Below are 23,472 nucleotides of genomic sequence, written 5' to 3'. Positions count from 1 at the left end.
ACGAGTGGTAGTTTAGAATCTGAAGTACATACCTTACAGCTGGCACTGTAGCATTTTGGTAGTGCATTAGATTTTTATCATGAATGAACTTTGTTCGAACAATGCTGTTAATCCACAAGATAATGTGTAGCTAGGTCTCTGTTGGCATGGCAAAAGTAAAGGTATCCGGGAAAGGAACTGTTCACCCTACTACACTATATTGATGGCATCTCTCAATTTCAGACATTGGACTTGCTTCATTTTTATTTTTTGTTTGTTTGGTTTTTTTTTTTTTTTTGCTACATTTTATTTTCAGGTATACAAACAAAAATAATCAAAAAACAAAAACAAAAAAAAAAAAAAGAAATTTAAAAAACATATGCTGGATTGAGTTTTGGAAATGAGCAAAGACATGTTACTCGTAGATTTAAAAAAAAAATTTTTTATATTTTTTCTTCTGTCCTAAGACACTCTCTCATATAAATTTAAGAGTTACGATTTTTGTTGTTTTTTTTATGTTAAGAGGATTGTTTGTTTATATTTAAGAATTACAATGGATTTGGTGAGATGAATTTATTTTTGTTTGAGTATATTTTTTAAGGAATTATAGAACAACATGATCATGTTTCTTTCTTTACATTACACAACTCGTACCATAATCGTTATTGGATAAAATTTAGAAAGATTTAGTTGAATTGGAGAGCATTAGAACTATTAGAAAGATCAGTTTTCGTAAACTGCTTGTGACTTTATGAGCTTCAAAAATGATGCTAGCTTCACGTCTAATAGTTTATTTACTAATAAAGAAATTTCATTAAGTTGAATTACATTAGCATTTTTAAAAGATGATTTCCTCTTTTACCATTAGATTCATTTTAAAGCTATTTTTGTTTCAAGTTTATTGGTGCTTTCTTATTTGAGATGAGCATCCTCTCCTTTCTTTCTCTTTTTCACATTGAAATTTTAAAATGTAATGTGTTTGAAGGAGTAGAGAGGTCAAGTTAAAGCTTTAAAAAGAAAGAACGTCTGAAACATTCTGGGAAAGTACAGAGGGAATAGGAATTATGTACCATTCATTTATAATCTAAATTTTAAAAATGCGGATTACCTTTAATTGAATCAAATGATGCTACAGTCCAACTCGTATCTTATTCTCATTCCTATAAAGACTTTCTTCATACAGTCGAGTCAAAATGTGTCATTCATTTATGAATTTATTGATTTGTTTCAGGGGCAATTTTTTCACTGATTACTCAGGAGTTCATGAATATGGTCACAATGAAATTGTTGTACATATCGAGCTATACACCTAAAATAGTGTATTCTGTGTGTTCCTTTGGCAAAAATATTGAACCCATTGTTTACTTCTTTCTTTCTTCTTTCTCTTTCAGCTGGATTGAAGTTTAGCAAGGTGTGATGTTTAGCTACCCATTCATATAACAGATGCGTCATAAAAGTGGAATGCATGGGACAAGCAGATAATATGCCATAATGTGAGGATGAAAATGATGATGATGATGATAATCGAATACTTAAAATTGCAATAACGCTTTATATACATAATATAATGATCATGTATTGTAGCTTATCATGAATATACAATATTTGGGTGGGGTTCCTACCTCCCATAGCGGGCAGGGAGGTACTTGCGGTGTCTTCTATCCCTTCTTATGTTTTCCAATTGCTTTCTGTCTTTGTCTTGGAATGAGATTGCTTGGTTTTGTCCTGACCTTGGTCGGAGTCCTGAGCTGAGAGGGAAACAGTCGAATGTATAATTATAGTTTTGGGAGATGATATTTTTTTCCTTGTAAATCATCTCTCTGTTATGCATTGTATTATGTTTAGTTTACATATTATATTATATAATTAGTAAACATTTGAGTGTATTCCTTTTAGTTGGGACCCGTGCTTGTGTCTGGATGAGACTGTTTGGTGATCTCAAACTAAGTACTTTGACGGTGTGCTCTTGGAATCTACATCTGTTCCCTATTTGAACCAGTTCCTCTTTGTCTTACCTTTTCTTTTGTGCTTTAATTGTAATTCTAGAACTTTTTACTATCCCATTTTCTTCCTTTTTACTGGCGCTGATATGACCTTAATGTGTTGCAAGCGCCGTAAAACCCTTAAAAACAAACAAACAAACAAATATACAATAAGGAAACGATCACCAACATGAGTTTTTGCAGATGTTTCAACTGTTAGTTCCGTGTTGTTATTGAATAACGATTTACTGGATTATATGATTGTATTCATTTGAGCCTACAGTTTATGTTCATTTCTCCTTCCCCCCCCCCCCCCCCCCCCCCCCACCCTCTGGCTACATTCACGGATTCCTCTATCTTTTCCTTCATTTAGCACAGCTCATGACCTACTTATGCTCACAGTTTTCTGTCATAGTTAACCTTATTATCAACGTTTTAAAGATTTATTATTGTTTACGCTCTATATATGCGTTGACACCAAACTTTTGACTTCACTATTGTGCAAAGGATGTTAAACCGAAAGTTTCATTTGTTAGTAGTTAACTGTTATTTCATTGATTGAAATGTGATTGCAAAATAAATTATATTCTAACAGATGACTTTCTAAAGTTGCAAATAAGAGGTTTTGATTTTCTTTTGCTCTCATAAAATGAGTGTGATAGTTAATTAAGAACTGATGAATGATAACTACCTGTTATTTTTGTTTTTTGATCCACAATCAATCCATATTATAGACGTGTCAAATCCGTTCTATTTATATTATACATTTACCAATTACATGAATTTTATTCAAACGGTGGTTGTGATGGTAATTCAAATTACTTTAACGCTGTATCTATCCCCTCTTTACAAGTTACAGAGGTTTTAAAATGCGTTTCATTATAATGTACTATAGATAAATCATTTCCTGACTCCACACAGTTTTCATAGTTTTACTAAACTGTTTGAATAAAAAAACACTTATTACATTCCAACGATATGGTATGAGGAAGATCGGCCACAACTGCAAACCATGAAAATAAATGGGTAAATTAGATTTTTATACATCAATATCTGGATGGCATTGTGATGATGTCTAAGTTTCATTCCACTCAATGTTTCTTTGACTCTCGCCAAATCTCCAAAGTGAGACATGTTACTATGTTGATTTCATGTTTGAAAAGTAGTTTAGATAAAGAAAATACTTTTTATGTACCTTAAACTTTGGATTAAATATTTAATGTCAACTGTGAAGTAAGAATGAGAACGTTTTATTATATACTGTATTGTACTTTTTGATAATACAAAATAGGTTTCCTTTTGTAGATATCCGAAACTTAAACTTGCTTCTTTGTATGTACCATTTGCTGGGGTAGTGCAAACCCACTCTGAATGACGTTTCTTTTCTCCAAGAGTTTGCTGATTTCTTCATTCTTTGAGGCATGTGAAGGAATCCGTCACCGTAAGTAAAGATGTTTTGGTTTTTTTATTAGTAAATCATAGGAGGCCTGTTTAATATGAAAATCATTTCTAGTTATTGTATGATATAAAGTGCTTAATATATCACTAATCTTTCTATTATGTGTGTGTGTGTGTGTGTGTGTGCATGTGCCTATGTGTGTGCGTGTCTGTGTGTAATATATATATATATATATCCTATGCCTACATCATGTATGTATCGCTTTTGAAATCTACTTCCGCTTATCCTTTGACCTAGTCCCCCGTGTCATATTCTTTTTTATGACCAGGAATTGCTAATAACATTATCAAAAGTAACCAAGCCATTATAGTGGATTAAATGATTCTGGAATTTTTACTTTTGGTCTTAATTTAATGACTGTCCGAGGCAAACTTTAAAACTGAAATGTCAAATAACCTATACCGTAACCTACAATTTACTTAGAAAGAGTGTTGAACTTAAACTTTTAACTTCGATTTAAAGTTAAAATATTTGATTGATTTGTATTATCTACTTTTTCTGAGGCCAAGGCATGTCCCTATGTGTTAAGTCATAAAAACATATTTGTCTCCACCAATACGGTTTTAATTGTTTTGCTTGTTGTTGTTGAAATAGGTTTATGATGCTATGGACTTGATGAAGGCTATTGAATTAAAAATATGTTGATTTACCAACATTAATTATGTTTTTGATGCCATGATTTGAGATAAATAACAATTATTATAAAATGAAATTGAAGCTTCAATTTAATGTACAAAGACAAATTATGTGGACATTGTGAGAACGAGTGTGTGATAAATCCTACAGTGAGTGTTGCATCAATCAAATCTTCGATACGTTATCCAAATGTTTAATTTATTTTGTTTTACATCTGTGATGCTTTGTTTAAATTCGCTTTCGTTACATCGCATGTTTAAGAATTGGAGAAATACATAGTCTAAAATAAAATCATGTAAAATTTTACTTTGCGAACTTTTAGTTCTGGTTGTGTCTTTAACTTTGTCATGTTATTTATGTTTGGTCTTGGGGCCTGGTTACTCAATTTGACCATGTATCTGACTGCCTCACTATCTGGATGTTAATTTGGGGAATTCAAATTTTCGATTTAGTACATTCCTGCCACTTCTCTTCATAGAACTGTACTTTGTGCTAAGATAATGCCCAGTTCAGGTAGTAACAGCTATTTTATTTAACATCAGAGAACTGTTCTATGTGCTATTAGTATTGGTGAAGTAGTGAATAGATAGAATGAAGTTGACATTACTCAGGTCTTTGTTATGGTTCTTTAGCCAGCCATTTTAATTAGTAGTTGTCACTGAATTGTATTAAAAAGATTATAAACGTTCAAGGTCACACATAGTTTTGTGTGTTGGTATGTTATTTCCCGCTGACGAATGTTGTGAGATCTTCATCATCAATAGTTACTGTTTGTGATTTGTATTTATGAAGAATATTGAAAGTAAATGGTCATCTCTGATTTTTTCATATTTTATATATATATTATATATATATATATATATATATATATATATATATATATAATATATATATATATATATATATATATATATATATATATATATATATATATATATTTAATGTAAATTTTCACTCACATTTTTTTGGCCGAGACGACTCGTTTCTGTGTTTTTTACACTTCATCAGTCGGCGTAATCCATTGTTACAATGCCAAAAAAATGTGAGTGAAAATTTACATTATATATTAGCTCTAACCACCATTATCGAGCACTTTCGTACCTACAAGTACCCACCAACACTCATAAATATAATATATATATATATATTATATATATATATATATATATATATATGTATGTACGATCAAAATTCTCATCAAAATCGTTTTTTTAAATATCTGTGTCGCTCTTCTGTGTGCTTATATGTGCACATGCGCGCGCGTCTGTTTGTGTGTGTGTGTGTTGTTGTTAAACTTAAAAAATTGATTTTGATGAGAATTGTAATCGTCAACAATGAAATATCAGAAATTACACTGGTTATCATGTTTGTGTTGATGACAGTTCAAAATTTAGATTTTACAAAATGACTTATTACTAAACATCCAAAAAGTACATAAGAGTAGCATCTTGAATCAGATACGCTTGTGTGCTACTTTTTAAAAGCACGAATTTGATGATTTTATCGACACACATTATTCAAAAAGTTTTAGTTCTTAACCGAGATGTTGTTTAATTCATCAAATATATTGGTGAAAGTTACAACTCAACATAGTATTGTGTTGTATCAAATTCAAGTAGCCTACTTGTATCTTAACCCTTAGGAAGCTGACACCAAGTAAAGGGTAGGAAGATTTTGATAAATATCCCCGCACCATAAGCTCGAAAGCAAGTAGGTACATTAGAGTATACACACACACACACACACACACACACACCATATATATATATATATATATATATATATATAGAAAGAGGAAGATTTTTTTCTTAAAGAGATAACATGTTATGTGGACGTGGTGACAATACATTATAATAAGTGATATGTTTGATGATTTATAATGCCCTTCAAGACCTACGAGTTAACTATTGATTGTCATGCGTTAATATTACTGTGAAAATGACCATTCCTTCGAAGGTTGTGTTTTTATTCTCAAAATTATATTATACAACCGAGAGGTCTTCCAAAATGAACAAATTTAAATATTTTATTATTCGATTCATACAATAATAATATTATTATACAATATATATTATGTAAACAATAATAAAGACAGCTGAAAATCTGACGAATAGAATATGAGTTTTTTGTTGTCTTCCTCTTTGATTTCTGCCCCTTTTCCCCTTGTTCCGAATTTATTGTTTAATTAAGTTTTTACAAAAGCGCATTTAGATTTCTAGATGGGTAAGAGTATCCTGTTGGTGAGGAAATTTTCATTGAAAGCATTAATCAAAATAAAAATATTTTACCATAAAAAGAAACAAAGAGTACAATGGACAGGAAAAGTTAAGGACATGGCTGCTTTGTATCACTGGGTGGGGATCCTGACCTCCCATAGCGGGCAGGGAGGTACACACTGTGTCTTCTATCCCCTTATATCTGTTTTCCAACATGCTTTCTGTCTTTGTCTTGGAATGAGATTACTTGGTTTTGTCCTGGTCCTGGCCAGATGCCCTGGCTGAGAGGAAAACAGTCGAATGTATAGTCAGTTTTGGGAGATGATATTTTTTTCATTGTAAATCATCTCTCTGTTATGCACTGTATTATGCCTTCTTTATATTATATATTATGATTTGTAAAACATTTGAGTGTGTCCCTCTTAGCGGGGACCTGTGCTTGTGTCTGGATGAGACTTTTAGGTAATCTCAAACTAAGTACTTTGATAGAGTGCTTTTGGAATCTACGTCTGTTTCCTATTTGAACAATTTCCCTTTGTCTTCCCTTTTCTTGGATGCTTTATTGTAATTCTATAACTTTTTACTATCCCATTTTCTTCCTTTTTAGTGGCGCTGATATGACCTTAATGTGTTGCAAGCGCCGTAAAACCCTTAAAAACAAAAACAAAACAACAAGCTTTGTATCAATCCTTATGGATTGAGATCATAATTTTGTTTCATCTAAGCCCTGTTCGGAGTCTTTTGCTGAGACTTTAAATTGAGCTTTGATATAGCGCAATATGCACTAAACAGGCTCAAAGTGCTTTTCAATGGGTCCCTGGCCAACAGCAACACTAAACATGTAGGCCGGGACATGATGCCTGTTCTGTTAGGCGATATTACATTATTTTCAGACGGAGACAACGCTGTTAACAGCCAGGTACTCATTTTACATCTGAGTATGGTGAGAGGATGAGTAAAAAGCTGTTTTCAAGGACTTAACTTTGCGCTGAACGAGGCTCGAACCCAGGACCTTCCGATCCGAAAGTGAGTGTCATACCACTAGACCACATAGCCGACTTGAATGTATTTCTCTTGTACGAGTGAGTGTATCCCTTTTGGCAGAAATCCAGTTGCAATGTCTGTGTAGGACCTAGTAATAGCTACAGACTTGATACAAAGATAAATAGCTCTTGAATCTACACTGTACTTCTAATCTCTGCCGATTTACTCCCCCCCCCCCCCCCCCCCCCCCCCACACACACACCTCCTTTTAGGCACTAGCTAGCTTGATCTAAATCTTTTGACTACTATTCTAGTATATTCCCTATTATCCGCACTGAAATTACCCTATTGTGTCACTGTCACACTTATAGTGCAGCCCACTTAATGAGATCCTTTATTACAACACCCTCTCTTTAGGTAAATGTTTTCCAAGTCCTGATTTTTTTCCCTATAGAATCATTAATTACTAAAATGTATGTCGTTATGGTGATTTAAAAAAAAAAATACTAATCATTAGTAATTAAAAAACTCACCATAACGACATACATTTTAGTAAAAACCCTGTACAGTGACATCAATATGGTGGTAATTACCAACCTCAATTGACAATTGAAAAATTTCCAGTCCAATGAAAACACTTGCTTTTTGAGTAATCAAATCCAGTACTCATAGCCAATGAAAATGAAAATCAAGATAAATCAACAAATAATATCCAGTCTCCTCCCAGTCTGTTGATGGACGCATGTGCCATAGATGTTTTGTTTTTGTTTTTAAGGGTTTTACGGCGCTTGCGACACATTTAGGTCATATCAGCGCCAGTAAAAAGGAAGAAAACGGGATAGTAAAAAGGTCTAGAATTACAATTAAAGCATCCAAGAATAAGGCAGACAAAGGGGAACTGGGAACAAATAGGGATCAGATGTAGATTTCAAGAGCTCACTATCAGTGTACTCAGTTTGAGATCACCTGAAAGTCTCATCCAGACACAAGCACAGGTCCCAACTAAGAGGAATACACTCAAATGTTTACAAATCATATATAATACATAAACTAAACATAATACAATGCACAACAGAGAGATGATTTACAAGGAAAAAAATATCATCTCCCAAAACTATAACTATACATTCGACTGTTTCCCTCCCAGCCAAGGACTCCGGCCAGGGTCAGGACAAAACTAAGTAATCTCATTCCAAGACAATGACAGGAAACAATTGGAAAATGGTATGGGGGGTATAGAAGACACAGCATGTACCTCCCTGCCCACTATGGGAGGTCAGGATCCCCACCCAGTGTGCCATAGATGAAGCAAAGCAAGAAAAAAAAGAGAACTTAGCTTGCACAGCTTGCATTTCAAGCACAAGCGTTCACTAGCCAGTCAACTATTGTGGCACTAATTTCTGCCACAACGGTCGACCAGCTACTGAACACTCCTCGCCGCAGAGCTATCGACTCGTTATCATGTTATTTCTCACCAAATTGCAATTTCCACTCCCTACTTTTACCCAATTAAAGAGAAAAGCGCCAACTACAATACCTTTGGGGTGTGAGTGAGCGTCACAGCAGTCGACCGATTAATGAACGCTTGTGCAATACGAGTGACAGCTGAGCTAGCTTTTTATCCTGAATTGCCTCTCCCACATAACAAGTCTCGGTTTTTCTCCATAACAGTTTAGCCATATTCATCAAGAACCAGGAGAAAGTCTAACAAGTTTTGGTTTGAACAACGGACAAAAAAGGCAGTGACTGCCCACAAATGTTCATGACAATGTTGTTGTGCTGATGCAATAGGATTCAATAGTCGTACCGTCACTTCCTTCCTAATGACGTATGGTAACTTAGTAACACTGGCTCTAAACTATCGGAACAATGGCGGACGCCGTATGAAATATTTCTCCGGCGAGCTTAAAAGCGCATCCAGAGGAAAAAAACCCCATCAATTTGATCATGTTTGGACTTTTACACATTCTGATCACAAGGCATATGAAAAGGGAATGAAAAGTTCTCGCCAGCATGAAGAATAAAAAGTAAAGATTTTCTTTGTTTAGAACCAAGATGGCCGCTGTTGCCGGGCGCGTGACATCAGACTACTGAATCCAATTCAGGCAGAGTAGAGGGATCAAGGCACTGACATTGTGGACTATCATTATAGACTATGCTCTCTTTAAATCAGTATCATCAGGACCTGCTGGGTCCGATTTTGAGCCATAAAACCAGAATGATATTCCGCCATAAAAATAATAATAATGGAAAAGTCAAAAGAGTTAAGCTGTAAAATTTAGATGTGCTTAAGAAAACAAAAAACAGTAGAACAAGGGGACTTATTCAAAGTTATGACTAAAAATAGATCCAATAAGCAATCAAGTGATGTGTCGAGCCTGAGACCATTTAAAAATAGTCCAATCCAGATGCAAGTAATGACCTCCAACAGAAGAGATATAATCAAATGCTTAAAAAGAATGTATTTACTTATTTACGAAAGACAGTAACATTTTAAATTTCATCCAGAAAAGGCCAATAGCATGTCCTGGACAAAACAAAATGGTTTCCATCCGGTAGAAGAACACAAAGCCACAGGGAAAGAAACTCATATTGAGCTTTTATATAGAGCAATATCCACTAAATGTGCTGAACGCGCTTTACATGCAGTCCCTGGCCAACAGCAACACTTAACATGTAGGACGGGACATGATGCCTGTTAGGCGATATTACATTTTTTTCGGACAGAGACAATGACGTTAACGGCCAGGTACTCATTTTACACCTGAGAACGGTGAGGGAATGTGAGTAAAGAGCCTTTTCCCAGAACCTTCCAATCCAAAAGCGAGTGTCTTACCACAAGACCATCTAGCTGCACATATTCCACATTTTACACTATTCCAATTTAAAGACGAAAACTTCAATAGAAACAAATTAGTTTATTCATCAACAAAATCATTTTACATGTACATATTATACATACAAAATAAAGAGCATGAATGCGCTGTACAAAATGGAAGCAATCCACGGTAGGCTTTGAAATATAATTACAAATTTGAAAGCAGCGATTGTTTATATCAAATACCATTATGTACACTGTTGAAAGACATTTGTTCCCTCACATTTTAAATTTTGACGGAAGATTCATATTGGGAGGAGAAAAAAAAATAGTTATAAACCTTTTCAATCTTTCACTGTCACACTAAGTTTTATGTCTTACTCACTGCATAGTTAATGTTGAAATTATCCCTCAACCACTAAAATGTATCATTGTCTAATGCATGGAAGGCAGGACAGATAGATCTCAACAATTCTATCCCTTTATAGATGTCTTGAGATGCCTAACCATTTCATTAACACTGATACCCACTGATATCAGGGTTAATTATAGACATTTGAGAACAGGGCAACAAAGCCCAACCAAATTTTTAAAAATAATGAAAATAAAATAATAGCAGCATCAATTTATTTAGATAGCCAAGTCTAAAAAAATATCACAATTTCGATATCACCTTCTTTCACAGAATTAACATCACGATTAAAGCCTAAACGATTGTGTTGATACTTTGGATCAGTTTCTTATTATTGATATATTTCATTATTTAAAGCAGCCACATTGACGCTAAACCTAAAACAACAAAACTCATATCACAAATTGCCTGACTAGCCATATTTAAAATTTAGATTTTTTAAAAAATAAAAAATAAATGAATACTAACCCTACACTATCTATAAAATCGTATGTTGATTGCCACATTGGAGATGAGAGAATGATCTGAATCTCTACTCATCAAACTCATTGATATACTTGACAAACCACCTCTGTCTAGTAATAAGTCAGGCTGAAAAAGATGCTGAAAATTGGATTCAACTCAAAGATACACAGATATTTTATAGATGAGAATGAATGTTGTTTAACAACTGAAAAAAAACAAAAAACGAATGAAATGTAGCTCATTTTGAATTCAATGTCCAGCACCGACTTCATCCATTAATAATACTTGAGAGACAGGGGATCATATATTACATCAAGTGTAAAATTTTAAAATTAACAAAGGTATTACATAACCCTCTCACGCCATTATCATTATTAGAAGACGAATCTTTTCAGCTAAACATACATTAACCTTTGGATCTAAACTGTTTGATTTCATTTCAATGTTGTATTTATCTTTCATCCCAATAAAGAGTCGTACATGTATGCCTATTCATGAATACAGGACTTTGGCACAATTGACATTAAAACAAAAACACCACTTACGATATGCATTGGTGAGCAAACAAAATATGAGGAAAAAACAAACACACTAAGTAAAATAAGATGAAAGGACAGTTTGTACAAGAACCATGTTCAAGTATTTGACAACAGTCCAGGTTTTTCACATTTCTCAAAGAAAATCCGATTTTTTAACGAGTATTCTTTCAGAAGGTTTAGAAATAGGATAGCACAATAAGACACAATGTATTTAAAATGCACGTCTTGACAAAATACTTTGAGAATCGCAAGATTGCACCTAACTCCATTTTTAAGGGTCATAAAAAATCCTGATGCATGGGGTAATTAAACACAGATGCAAAAAAAAAAAATAAACGTACAGCATTCAACCACATTTGAAGACTTCCAAGAGCAATTTGTACAACTTACTATAATTTCTTTAAGGTTGCAATACAATTTTAAAGATGGTTCTTTCAGAATACAGCTATACAATAAAAGCACAATACTCAGGAGTATAAATGGGATAAAGATATGAAATTCACACACACAAACATATAAGACAAGTGACCAAAATAAGACGATAAAAATATGAGGTAGAGAAAATATTGAAATAAAACAGTCACACTCTACGAAGAAAAGGAAAAATAATGATGAAAAAATAATATTTGAAATATCGACTTTCAAATTAAAAGAAAAACTTTAAAAGTTATTGTCATATTACAAAGAATGAATACAAAAAGAAAGGTCAGACAACACACTGCATACATTATTAATTACTGCATTTTTTGCTGACTTGGCAGTCAAATTCCACATTGAAAATGGCTATATGACGACTAACCTCGCAACCTTTCCCATCATAAATCACACACATACACACATACATACAGTGCATAAATTTAGTGTAATTATTATACAGGAATCAGCTAAATAATGTGGCAGCATCCTCATCCTCAGTACTGGTGAATTCAATGACAGACTGACAAAAGTCATCTAGCATTGGCATGTCTTCCTCCAATCTGGACACCATTTGACCCACGTCATTGAGATAGTCATCCACTGTCAGTCTACTATTGTCTGTAATATCGTAGAGATGAGGTGCTCTGAACATGACACCAAGGAATGATTTCACATCGCGGGGGTCATCATCACTGGCAAATGGGGGCTTTAAGGAAGAGAAAAGGATCAGTATGGTAAGTAATCGTGTATAAAAATAGATTTCTCGTTTTATTACAGACCTGCATAACTCCTTGCCAGCAGTTTACATTAACTAACCTGATATTATCATCTTTTGATAAAAGAGAACTGTTACAATACAATATTGCCAACTGCCAGTGAATGGAAAATGGATTTGTATTGCTGTTACTTCTCTTTTGGTGGAAATGGAGAGTAATGCGGTTAAAACATGAGAAATATTATTGGCAAGAGTTCATGCTTACGATGTAAAATATGTCTGAAAAGTTTCCACCTTGGCTCAATAATTTGAATTGACAAGGGTTTTGCATTGAACTTTTTATATAAACTTTTGTTTGATATCTATATAGGATAGTGTGCACAGTACTCGCCTTAATTGATTTCTATAAAATGTGATAATTTAAAAAAAAAAAACCTTTATGTAACTATTTAATCTGGTTAACAGATGTGACAGGTGTGTATCAGTTATTTCTCAACAACTACACATGGCAGATATACTCACATCAACTATCACATAGTCCTCCTCCAAGGGCATTCTATTTGAAAGCCTGTCCAATATACCAAGATTCTCTTTCTCCTCTTCATTTACTCCATGCTGCCTCAATTCATTTGACCTCTCAAAACCGCTGTCTTCCGTCCTCTCACTCAACTCCTCTCTTTGTTTCTGTTCCATTCGAGCCATCATGCTCCTTTTCATCAGTCCTTCAAATGGTAAATCTTTCTCTTCTACTTTGAGAGCATTGGGACGTTGCACTGAGAAAGCTCCAACTGCAGGCTCAGGCAATTCATCTATATTAAGGATGCTGAATGGGAAAAGAAAAGTATGTTTACATGATTACATGATTTTAACATAGACGGAGACGTACATATGAAAAACATAAATAATAGGAATTCACACTTTCATTAGGGTGATCTAAATGTTAAAACATTGCAACGCAAATAAGAGATGATTTAAAATGAAGGAAAAGAAAGTAAAAATTTACATTAGTTTAAAATTGATAACTTCAATAAAAAGAACAGGTTGAAATTTATCTAAGCTAGCAAAATTATTCTAAGAAAAAAAGTAGACACCAGTCGCTTGATTTTGAAAACTCCCAAATGGTAATGAATAGTTACCAAAATAATCGTTTTTTAAAAAATCAAACATTGCATACTTACTCAGTATTTTAAAATATTCTATTCGATTTTGCAGTTTGAACCCGCAGAATCACTCGGATTTAGATTTAAAATAAATCTAGTCTAAAAATAGTCTATTCATATATTTTATTTTCATGACTTAGACAGTTACACCTGTCATGTTTCATCTCGCAGATTCAAGTGCCATTGAGTGTGGTCAGTAAAAGGACGGGTGATACAATAAGGAAATAGCAGAAATGGATCTTGTAAAAGTGTTTGCAAGGAAACCAAACAGGAAATGTGTACAATATGAGACGGAAATTTCGTTCAAGACTGTGGCCTATGAGAAAATGTGAAAAATAAATTGAGGATGATAACAATAACAATGTTTTATAAAATTGCATAATGAATGTATCCAATTCTACAACACCAAAAAAAAAAAAAAAACAAGTCTGTTCTCCTTTACCTTGACAAAGGCCAAGGAATAAGATTACTTTCAGCAGATAGCTTTGACATCATATCTTCATCTGTGCCTTGAGAAGAGGGGGAAATTGTGTAGTTATAGGGGGCAGCTGCCATATTCTCTGGACTAGATAAGGATGTTCTTCTGAAATGCAGAATACGTTGAAAAGGAAAAATAAAGTGATTTTATTATCGACACTGATACTAACTGAGACTGAGAGGAAACAACATCGATAAAAAAATACAATATATATCTTTTAAAAAAGAGAATCAAAAGACTTTATGTAACTATTTGGTTAATTGATGTAAGATGCGCATTTCTACTTCTTCCTCTTCTTTATCGTATAAACTTATTGACACAGTCGTGTTGAGTTATTACTGTCGATATTGCATATCCAAAAAAGGAAAAACAAAAGAAAAAATTGTTTATGAAACAAACTGAACAAAGTAACTAAGTAAGCAGCTCAGTTTCTTTGTTGGATATTATGGCTTTCAATGGGCATCCTTAACAGTTTTAGATCAGTTCAGTGTCAATAAAATGGAAGATAATAGAATTTTTTTTTTCTTTTTGTTTTTAATTAGATCTAGCCATCAAGCAGCAAAGAAATCTGTATCACAAAGGGGAATGTTCAACATACACGACAAGTAAGTCCGAGAGCTATATAATATTGTATCCAGTCTCATATCATCTAAAAGTCCCACACGGACACTGCTAAAGGATTGTCAAATGATAGATACCCTCCATAAACAAAATTTTAAAAATTGCTAAATTTACCCACTCAATGCATTTTTTCTAATTGGTCTCAAGAATGTAATGGAGTGTTGCAAGAGTGTAGTAGAGTAATGAATCTAATTTGCAATCATGGGTGAAAGTTACTCAATGATATTAATCAGGTGCTCAGAAAAAAAAATCCTGCAACTACCAATAAGAGGAAAAAACAGAAGTGCGGTTAATTATATTATTATACAGTTGCCGTTTTTTTTTTCATTTTCGAATTCCGGCCAGACAAAAAAAAAAACGGCGAGACCTCTTTTTCAAAAATAAAAATCCGGCCATGCCGGATTTTTCCGGCAAACTTTCACCCATGTTTACAATTCCTATACTTTTTCTAAATACACAAACTAGAAAAAAAAATGTAAGTAATGAATACCTTCTAAGAGAAGAGTGACAAGGTTTTGGATCAGAATACACTTGACCACTGGAATGTTTGGTTGCTCTGTTCTCCTTCACAAAATAATCATCTGTTACTTGCATGATGCTAGATGATGAGGCAGTGGTATCGGGTGACAACAGCAGCTTTGTGCGGTATGAAACACCAACGCTAAGCAATCCATAAGCAGAGGGTACAGCGCCTGCTTTCACAGTTTTGAAATCTTCGCCTAACATGTGTGTCTGAGAGCAAAATAGAGAAGAAAAAAAAAAATCAATGGAATATTCACAGTCCTAAAAAACAGTAAGAACAAACAAGGTTAAAATTATATAAAAGACTTTGCTATCATGCTAAAAGTGGTCCATTAGTGAACACAGAGAGACTGCACACCCCTGAAAGCAAATTGGTAATTATACACAGTTCTTTTCATTGAGACCCCTTTTCCAAGAGGAAATCGATGATTAAAAAAAAATTCTTCCAAGTTGAAAAAATCCAAGATTTCTTGTGTGACCTCTAAGGTTTGATCATCTCATTTTAAGTTTCAAACTTTAACAAAAATATAAATAAATATGTAAAATTTAACGAATCCTTTCTACAAGAGGAGTGACAATGTTTTGAAAGAGAATAATTCAATATACTTGCCCAATGGACGGTTTGCAACATTGTACATCTCTATTAGATTGTGTGTTGGGATCAGTAACTTATGAATAGAATCACCACTAATTGAAAAACTGAAACTCGTAGCCGATAGTAATCATTACCATTGTGTAATTGAATGCAATTGACCCGTGCCTATTATTTGTCACTAGTTGGGCATATCCAAAAATGTAACAGATAGCTATATGAGAGTCTGGCAAAAGCCAGTGTCTTTATAGGGATAACATTTATTGCATAAATATGGAAAATATAAAATAGAATTTGAAACCTGTTTTACTCTTGTTGGAATGGAAAATTTATAATAGAGTTAAAGAGACGGAAAAGGCATTTTAGATTGAATCTTGGGCCATGATCCTCTCAACGACTTTTAAATTGAAGTAAAGATAGATAATTTTGGGAATTACTGTGAGATCCCTACTTTGAGGAGAAATATTTACAGTGCAGATTAACCATTTAATCTATGTATCAACATCAATATCATGAATGTTTTGCAAACAGCAAGAAGTTCCCACATATAAGATTTAAAAATTTTAAAGTAAATTTCAAGTCAGTTTCAAACCTTGGGAGGGCCAAGATAAAATCTGTAATTGAGCTTGTAGCCTCCACCCTTTTCCCCTTGATTCTTGGCCAGTCTATAAGCAGGAGTTGCTCTTGTAGCAGACATCAACGATTTCAGTGTAAGACCTTAGAGAAACAAAACCAAAAAAAAAAAAAGAAAATGCAAGCACAATAGAACATTTTCAAAATGACAGTCAGAAATCCCATAACTAATGCACCATGAGGATTACTATATTATAAAAAATATAATTTAATGAAAGTAAATTTACGAATCTCATGAAAAGCAATACCATCAATAACGGTAGAAGAGATTTTAAAACTTGACTGGTTCCCCAAAAAAGCAGGATAGATTTGTAAAACCCTTCATAACTGTTAAAGCAGAAAAACTAAGCATAGACATAAATAATATAAATGACATATGAATGATAATTATCAGTCAGGAAGAACAAGTATGTTCTAAATTGTTAACGTCGTCGGTGTATAAAGCTGAAAGCAAATTACATAATGGATTAAATCCTAGCCTTTTGTAAAAAAACAAAAAAAAAACAACATTCTTTCAATTTCATTCTATGAAAAGTCACTGAATTCTAAAGGCCTAAGAGTATTAATGATCAACCAGCATTCAAGGACTCCCGCATTGGCCAATGTTAATTAATTAAAAGAGTACATCTATCTCCCCTACCCCCCCCCCCCCACCCTTTCCCCTTAAAGATATTAACCATTTGCTGATTTTGATCAATTACATTTGTGGAATTGAGATTACACAATCCAAAATGATTTTAGAAATGCCTCATTGACTGAGTTTTAGGTCTTATAATATATATATACGTATTACAATTAGACAATGGTTTCAAACAAGTCATTTTTTTACTCTCTATAAGCAGACATTTATATTATATAAGAATATAATTATAACAATAATATATGAGAGCACTTTGATGGCAAGAGTAATTAATTATGTTTCTTTCTTAAAATTATGATTGCTCCCATTATTTATCTAATAACCATTTTCAGCAAGCAAGCAGTAAAAAAGAAGATAATGATTGGAACCAAACCCACTCAACATGATTTAACATCGGGGAAATAAAAAAATAAATATTACTCAGTTTGACTAGGTCAGTTGCTTTATTTGAAGAAGATGAAGATAATGTTCTGTTCTTTAAGATTTAATATAAAATAAAACAACAACGGAAACATGTTCACTATAAAAGGAAGAAACATACCCATTCTTGTGAAAATGTGCTGAACTTTGCTTGCTGACATATCAAGACTGCTCAGATTGAAACTTATATCCCAAGTTTCCAAAAACATGTGGTCACCATCATTAGTCCGCAGAGCTATCTCAACACAAATAGACCTGTCCTTCACAGGGAATGACTTAATGCCTTCCAATGTGTATTTGATTTGCTCATCAATCGATCCACTGTCAGTAAGATTGATGCTGAACTGTAAAAAAAAAAATATTTGGAAAAAACTTTCATGTAACAGTAGCACTAGCATCCCAAAAATTGCAAAAAGAAGGAAGCCCTTCTGAAATCACCCAAAATTAAGAGGATTAAGAGCAATTTTAACTTTTAAAAAAAAGTAACATAGTCCAACCCATTTTTGTAGGGTAAGACAGATAGTAATAATTACTTGCTAAATAGTAGGCTTCTCTACTATAGACATTAACACCACTGCCATAAGCAGAGTAGCAATGGTAATGCTGTGGTGATAGCAGTAGGAGTAGTTGCAATTTTTATCATGATCGAAAGATGATAAGTTACAATAGTTTGGAAATTCCTGGAGAAGATTTCAGGTGATCCTAGAATGCTAAGCGACTAAATCATAGATTCTGATGTGTTGCTGTTGTTTATGGTGGTGATGTGATGATGTGGTAGTGCTGATAATGTTAATGACGATACTAATGATGGTGTTAGTGGTAATGATGATAATTTGGCAGTGATGGAGATAAAGATGATGGTGGATAAGATGATGATGGTGGTGATGGCAACGATCATAGTAGTGTAAGTGATGGAGATGTTAATGAGGTGGTGGTGTCAGTAAATAATGTTGATCATGAGCTAACTGCACTTAATTCCTTTTATTTCCAGAATTTTAAAAAATCCAAAAGTGACAGTTTTGACGGAAGACCTTGATTACAATTTAGAGGTAAATCACTAATATAGCTGGTAAATTCCCACCTTTGAGCTTCAGATACTTCATAAATTTCAAACATGACATACAAATATCTAGCATCCTACCAGAAAGAGAGATAATGCTCAAAGTGCATGTAGTGATAAATACAGAAAGGTGAAAGTGAAAAACTAATGAGGCCAAAGAATTGAGTGAACTTTATTGATGCGTGTATGTGCGTGTTCATGTGTGCATATGCGAGGGTGTGTTTGTGTGAAAGAGAGAGATTGAGTGTGTGAGCAAGCGACCAAGAGAGAGAGAGAGAGAGAGAGAGAGAGAGAGAGAGAGAGAGAGAGAGAGAGAGAAAGAGAGTGAGAGAGAGAGAGAGAGAGAGAGAGAGAGAGAGAGAGAGAGAGAGAGAGAGAGAGAGAGAGAGAGAGAGAGAGAGTTTGAGGTCAAAGTATTGGTGATGATCTTTTATTGGTAAGTAGGGATTTTTTTAATTGGGGGAGACTCCTGAGCACCCCATTTTTACAAGGGGGAACCCCCCAAACCCCCCCCCCTCAACCCTAACTACAGATACTATAATCTAATGAAACATAATGTTTGCCATCACTTGCAATGTTGAAACTGATGGGAAAGAACGATAACTGACACGGAAAATTGTTTTTGAAAATTGAAAAATCAAAACATGTATAAAAATGAAACTTATCTAAAATAGCAATATTTAATTGGACATTGCACTAAGTTAAATTCCATAATCGCTAAAATATTACGTAATATAATAAAAGTGATGTGAAACTATGGAAGTCCTGCAGTATAAGATTATGATTTGGATAATTAAATTATCAGAAATTGGCAAATCAAAATTATTGTTCGGGCAAGTAATTTAACATCTTAACCTTTTATTAAAATTCAGGCCAAACCTTTATCTAAATCTCATCCCAAGAAAATTCTGACTCAAATGTCAGCGGCCATTCCACCAGTTTTGAAATTCAAATGTAGGTCACTAATGGAAATGCAACAGTTTCAGGTCACAAAATCCATTAGTTAATAACTTAAACAAAGGCAAAAAGTGCATTTTACAGCCTTTAAACAAACTTAACTTTTCTTATTATCATTATTACCCAATATTCAAAAATGTGGTATCATTAGAATCGTGTTGAAAAGCCCTTTATAATATGATGATATGTTTCATTGAGATCAAATCAATTTGAATTTTATTCCAAAGTATAAAATTTGTCAATATTTTAGTAGCATAAAAAGCTATAGAACAAACCTTGATTGATTGGTAAAAGTTAAAATTTTCCTAATATGACCATTGTTCTGGTTCTCCGCTGCCATTGTCATTGAAGTGCAGAGTAGTCTGAGAGTTTGTCTTTTTCTATGGTTAGCTAAAGCGCCTAGTAAAGGTCCTCGGATTATATTGTTTTCCCCAATAGGGTTAGTTAAAAGTTAAGGGTACTTGGTTTTATCTTTTCTTTTATGTTTAGTTAAAAGACTAATTGGGTTGTTTCCCTTAGCTCGAGGAATGTGCAGAAGGCAGTGGCGTTCCTCATAAACGAAGGCCTGAAAACAAGTCATAATTAACTTTTTCCCGTTATCTTCATCTTTTTTTATTTTTTTTGTGACGAATTTAGTTACACTGTCGTATTAGTGTTATTGGCAGTATCAGTATCAGGTCAATCAGACTTTTAGTTTTCGCTGTGATTATCCCCAGACACCTGTCTGGGGATAATAAAAATTTGTTATCCCCAGACACCTGTCTGGGGATAACGAATTTTCATTATCCCCAGACGCATATTTGAAACTCCGCTCTTTTAAACAATTATCCACATTCCAGAATATGGAATGTTTCCAGATGCACATAGAAATAAGGAAAGTTAATAAAATATCTATAAAAACATAAAATTAACCAACATTAAAATCAGTTGTTACTACATATACACAATATGCGTCGACTTCGAAGTGGGTGTCATGGCCGAATGGTTTAGTCGTGTGCCCTGGAAGTTTGATCATAATCGACGTTGTGGGTTGGAATCCTGGTAACGTCACTTTTTTTTTTTTAATTCCGTCTTCTTTTTACAGAACGTTGAAAGGGATAAATGTCCCATCCATCCTCCCCCCACCTCTTTTTTTATTATTAAACTCTCTCTCTCTTGTTTTTTTTCTAGTTTCTAGCAAATATATTCGTCCCCACTCCGATCTCAAATAGTGTCTAAAAAGAATAAATAATTAAAAAGCAAACAAACAGAAATATTCAGAGAGCGACCAAATGGTCAGATAGAGGAGAAAAAAAAACAATAATTGTTTTAAAAATAAAAACAACAATTGTTTTAAAAATAAAAACAATAATTGTTTTAAAAATAAAAACAATTTAAGAAATTCATGCTCAGAAACGGAACATTTACATAAAGGTTTAGCAAACAAAAAACTCTAAGGTTTAGGTCAAAATATAAAAAAAAAGAAAGAAAAAGAGAGATTTCCCTCGGAGCAGGGAATAGTGTTAACAATAATAATAATAATAATAATAATAATAATAATAATAATAATAATAATAATAATAATAATAACAATTATAATAATAGTAATAATAATAATAATAATAATAATAATAATAATAATAATAATAATAATAATAATAATAGTAATAGTATGATAATAAGAGTATTAATAATAAAAATAATAATATTATTGATAATAATATAATAATGATTATGATGGTAATAGTAATAATAATAACAAATATTACAATTATTATTATTATTATTATTATTATCATTGACCAAAACAAAAAAAACAAAAACAATAATAGATCTAGAGCAAATTAAATAATGAAATAATATTATCGGAGAAATAAAAAATTCAACTGATTAAAAAAAAACTCTTGCTCGGAACTCGGAACAAATGTGAAAACAATGAAAATCAATTGGGAAGAAAGAAAGAAAAGTAAAAAACTAAAAAAAAATAAGGGGGGGGGGGGGGGGGGGGGGGGGGCGGCGGTCGCGACTGGGTCGAATCTGTGCAGCTAAAAGGAGTATAATGAAAGGTGGTCTTACCCACTGAGCTGCCTGTCCACACCGCTATCGGAATATTTTAAATTCATATATGAGCTAAACATATTTCCACCATTTTTGCTTCCTTGTTTTGGTACGGTAGTTATTTTCATCTCTGATTCGAATAAAAATATGTTGTTGGATCTAGTTTTGTGGACGTGTGATACTAAATTGTATTGTCTTGTGCGAAGCAGACAGGAAAATAACAGGTGTGGGTTTTGGGCTTTGGGGCGAACAACACCATGGCCTAGGAATTCGTCCGCGACATAAAAATTATTCCCGGTCGTCCCCAAAATTGTGGCCAGAATGAGCAAATTATAGAAACAAGAGATGATCAATAAAGTTAACAGGTAGGTAGGTAATGAAAATTTAAATGGTTGGTGGACTATGAACAGATTTGATGATTAACAACTTTCTTCCTGGTTGAAAATAAAAAGTCGAATTGCCAGTTTGACGTTTTCAGATCAAAGTAACAAAAGAAATTTCATTGATCCATTTGCTTTAAATATTTTTTTTAAAAGAGCTGGATTTGACTATTTACTTTCATCTTGTGTTAAATATCACTTGATATATTAACTGTTTTGGGACACAACCACTAGTATTCTTTCCAGAATATTTGGTATTTTTCACGCCTAGTTTGGCATTTTGCATAAAATCTTTCTGCCCACTTGCTACATGCGTCTGGGGATAGTATCCCCAGACAGGTGTCTGGGGATAACAAAAATTGGTTATCCCCAGACACCTGTCTGGGGATAACGAATTTTTATTATCCCCAGACAGGCGTCTGGGAATAATGACAGCCTTTAGTTTTAGTTAACGAAGAATATTGGAAAGCCTCCCTGAAAATAATAATAATAATGTTAATAATAATAATAATAATAGATAGATAGATAGATATAGTGAGAGAGAGAAATAGAGAGAAAGAGAGTGAGAGAGAGAGAGAGAGAGCGTGATAGAGAGAGAGAGAGAGAGAGAGAGAGAGAGAGAGAGAGAGAGAGAGAGAGAGGAGGAGGAGGAATATGTCAATATGAATAAGATGAATAAAGTAAAGTATACATTATAAAGAAATGAAATGTGTCTTACATAGTCATTGGATATGTCTTTTCCATGTAATATTGGCTGTTCAATCCGGGATTGTACAATAATTTGCAGGCATTTATATGTGAACCGCTTGAAAACTCGTTCACAATCTGCGTCTTTCCCAACACTTGTTTCAAGAATGGAAGAAACATTGGACGCCATTTTGCCTTTTGACTGTGCTGAATGGCTCAGCTGTTTGACATAACAAACCACAGTTGACAGCTTTCAATGGCTTCGGGTTATCATCAGAATTCTCATCCATATAAAACACATGGAAATCAATAAATCAAAACACTCTAAAAGAGCATGTTTGCCTTTTTAAAGAATATGTATCATGTTTATTTTGTCATAATGCGAAGTTTTCTGGATCTTTGTTTTGGTTTTCATCGGAAGTAGTAACAAATTATTTACACTTTGGAATGCGCACGCATTTGAAGGCTAACCTTTCTGTGGAGGGGTCATTGATGTGTTGATGTCTGAGTTAGGTGGTAGAAAATGGTTGTAGACATTCTAGGGAGGAGAAAAGCTAATAAATACAGCAACAATTCTATATTTTGTTGCCAAACATGTTATAAGTTAAGAAACATATTGTTAGTTTTTCTATCTTTTGTAAATGGCTGAAAAATTTTTTGCAA

General features: G+C 33.5%; 2 protein-coding genes across 10 annotated transcripts in view; one reads left to right on the top strand and one right to left on the bottom strand.

The window, feature by feature from the left end:
* LOC144971339 (uncharacterized) overlaps positions 1-2,267 on the top strand; it is a 140,811-nt gene extending 138,544 nt beyond the window's left edge. For 8 of the 9 annotated variants that reach the window (XM_078912055.1, XM_078912052.1, XM_078912057.1 and 5 more), the window contains one exon: positions 1,371-2,125. In XM_078912055.1, the coding sequence (XP_078768181.1) occupies positions 1,371-1,386 (16 nt within the window). In that variant the 3' untranslated portion in view covers positions 1,387-2,125. Of the gene's footprint in view, positions 1-1,370 lie in introns of all 9 variants that reach the window. The other variant, XM_078912059.1, reaches the window with a different exon arrangement.
* A 7,892-nt stretch (positions 2,268-10,159) lies between these two features.
* Positions 10,160-23,277, bottom strand: LOC144971338 (autophagy-related protein 13-like). The gene is made up of 7 exons (XM_078912051.1): positions 22,841-23,277; positions 17,810-18,032; positions 16,588-16,712; positions 15,372-15,613; positions 14,225-14,365; positions 13,145-13,445; positions 10,160-12,613 (listed from the first exon to the last, which is right to left on the bottom strand). The coding sequence occupies exons 1-7, from the start codon at positions 22,997-22,999 to the stop codon at positions 12,371-12,373; spliced, it is 1,434 nt and encodes a 477-aa protein (XP_078768177.1). The 5' UTR covers positions 23,000-23,277; the 3' UTR covers positions 10,160-12,370.
* Positions 23,278-23,472: the final 195 nt, after the last annotated feature.

The sequence above is a fragment of the Berghia stephanieae genome, chromosome 4 (genome assembly GCF_034508935.2).
Source record: "Berghia stephanieae isolate SIO BIC M18660-M18661 chromosome 4, UCSD_Bste_1.3, whole genome shotgun sequence".
Classification (NCBI taxonomy): Eukaryota; Metazoa; Mollusca; class Gastropoda; order Nudibranchia; family Aeolidiidae; genus Berghia; species Berghia stephanieae.
The sequence above is the reverse complement of the archived record's forward strand: the minus strand, read 5'-3'. Positions and strand labels throughout refer to the sequence as shown.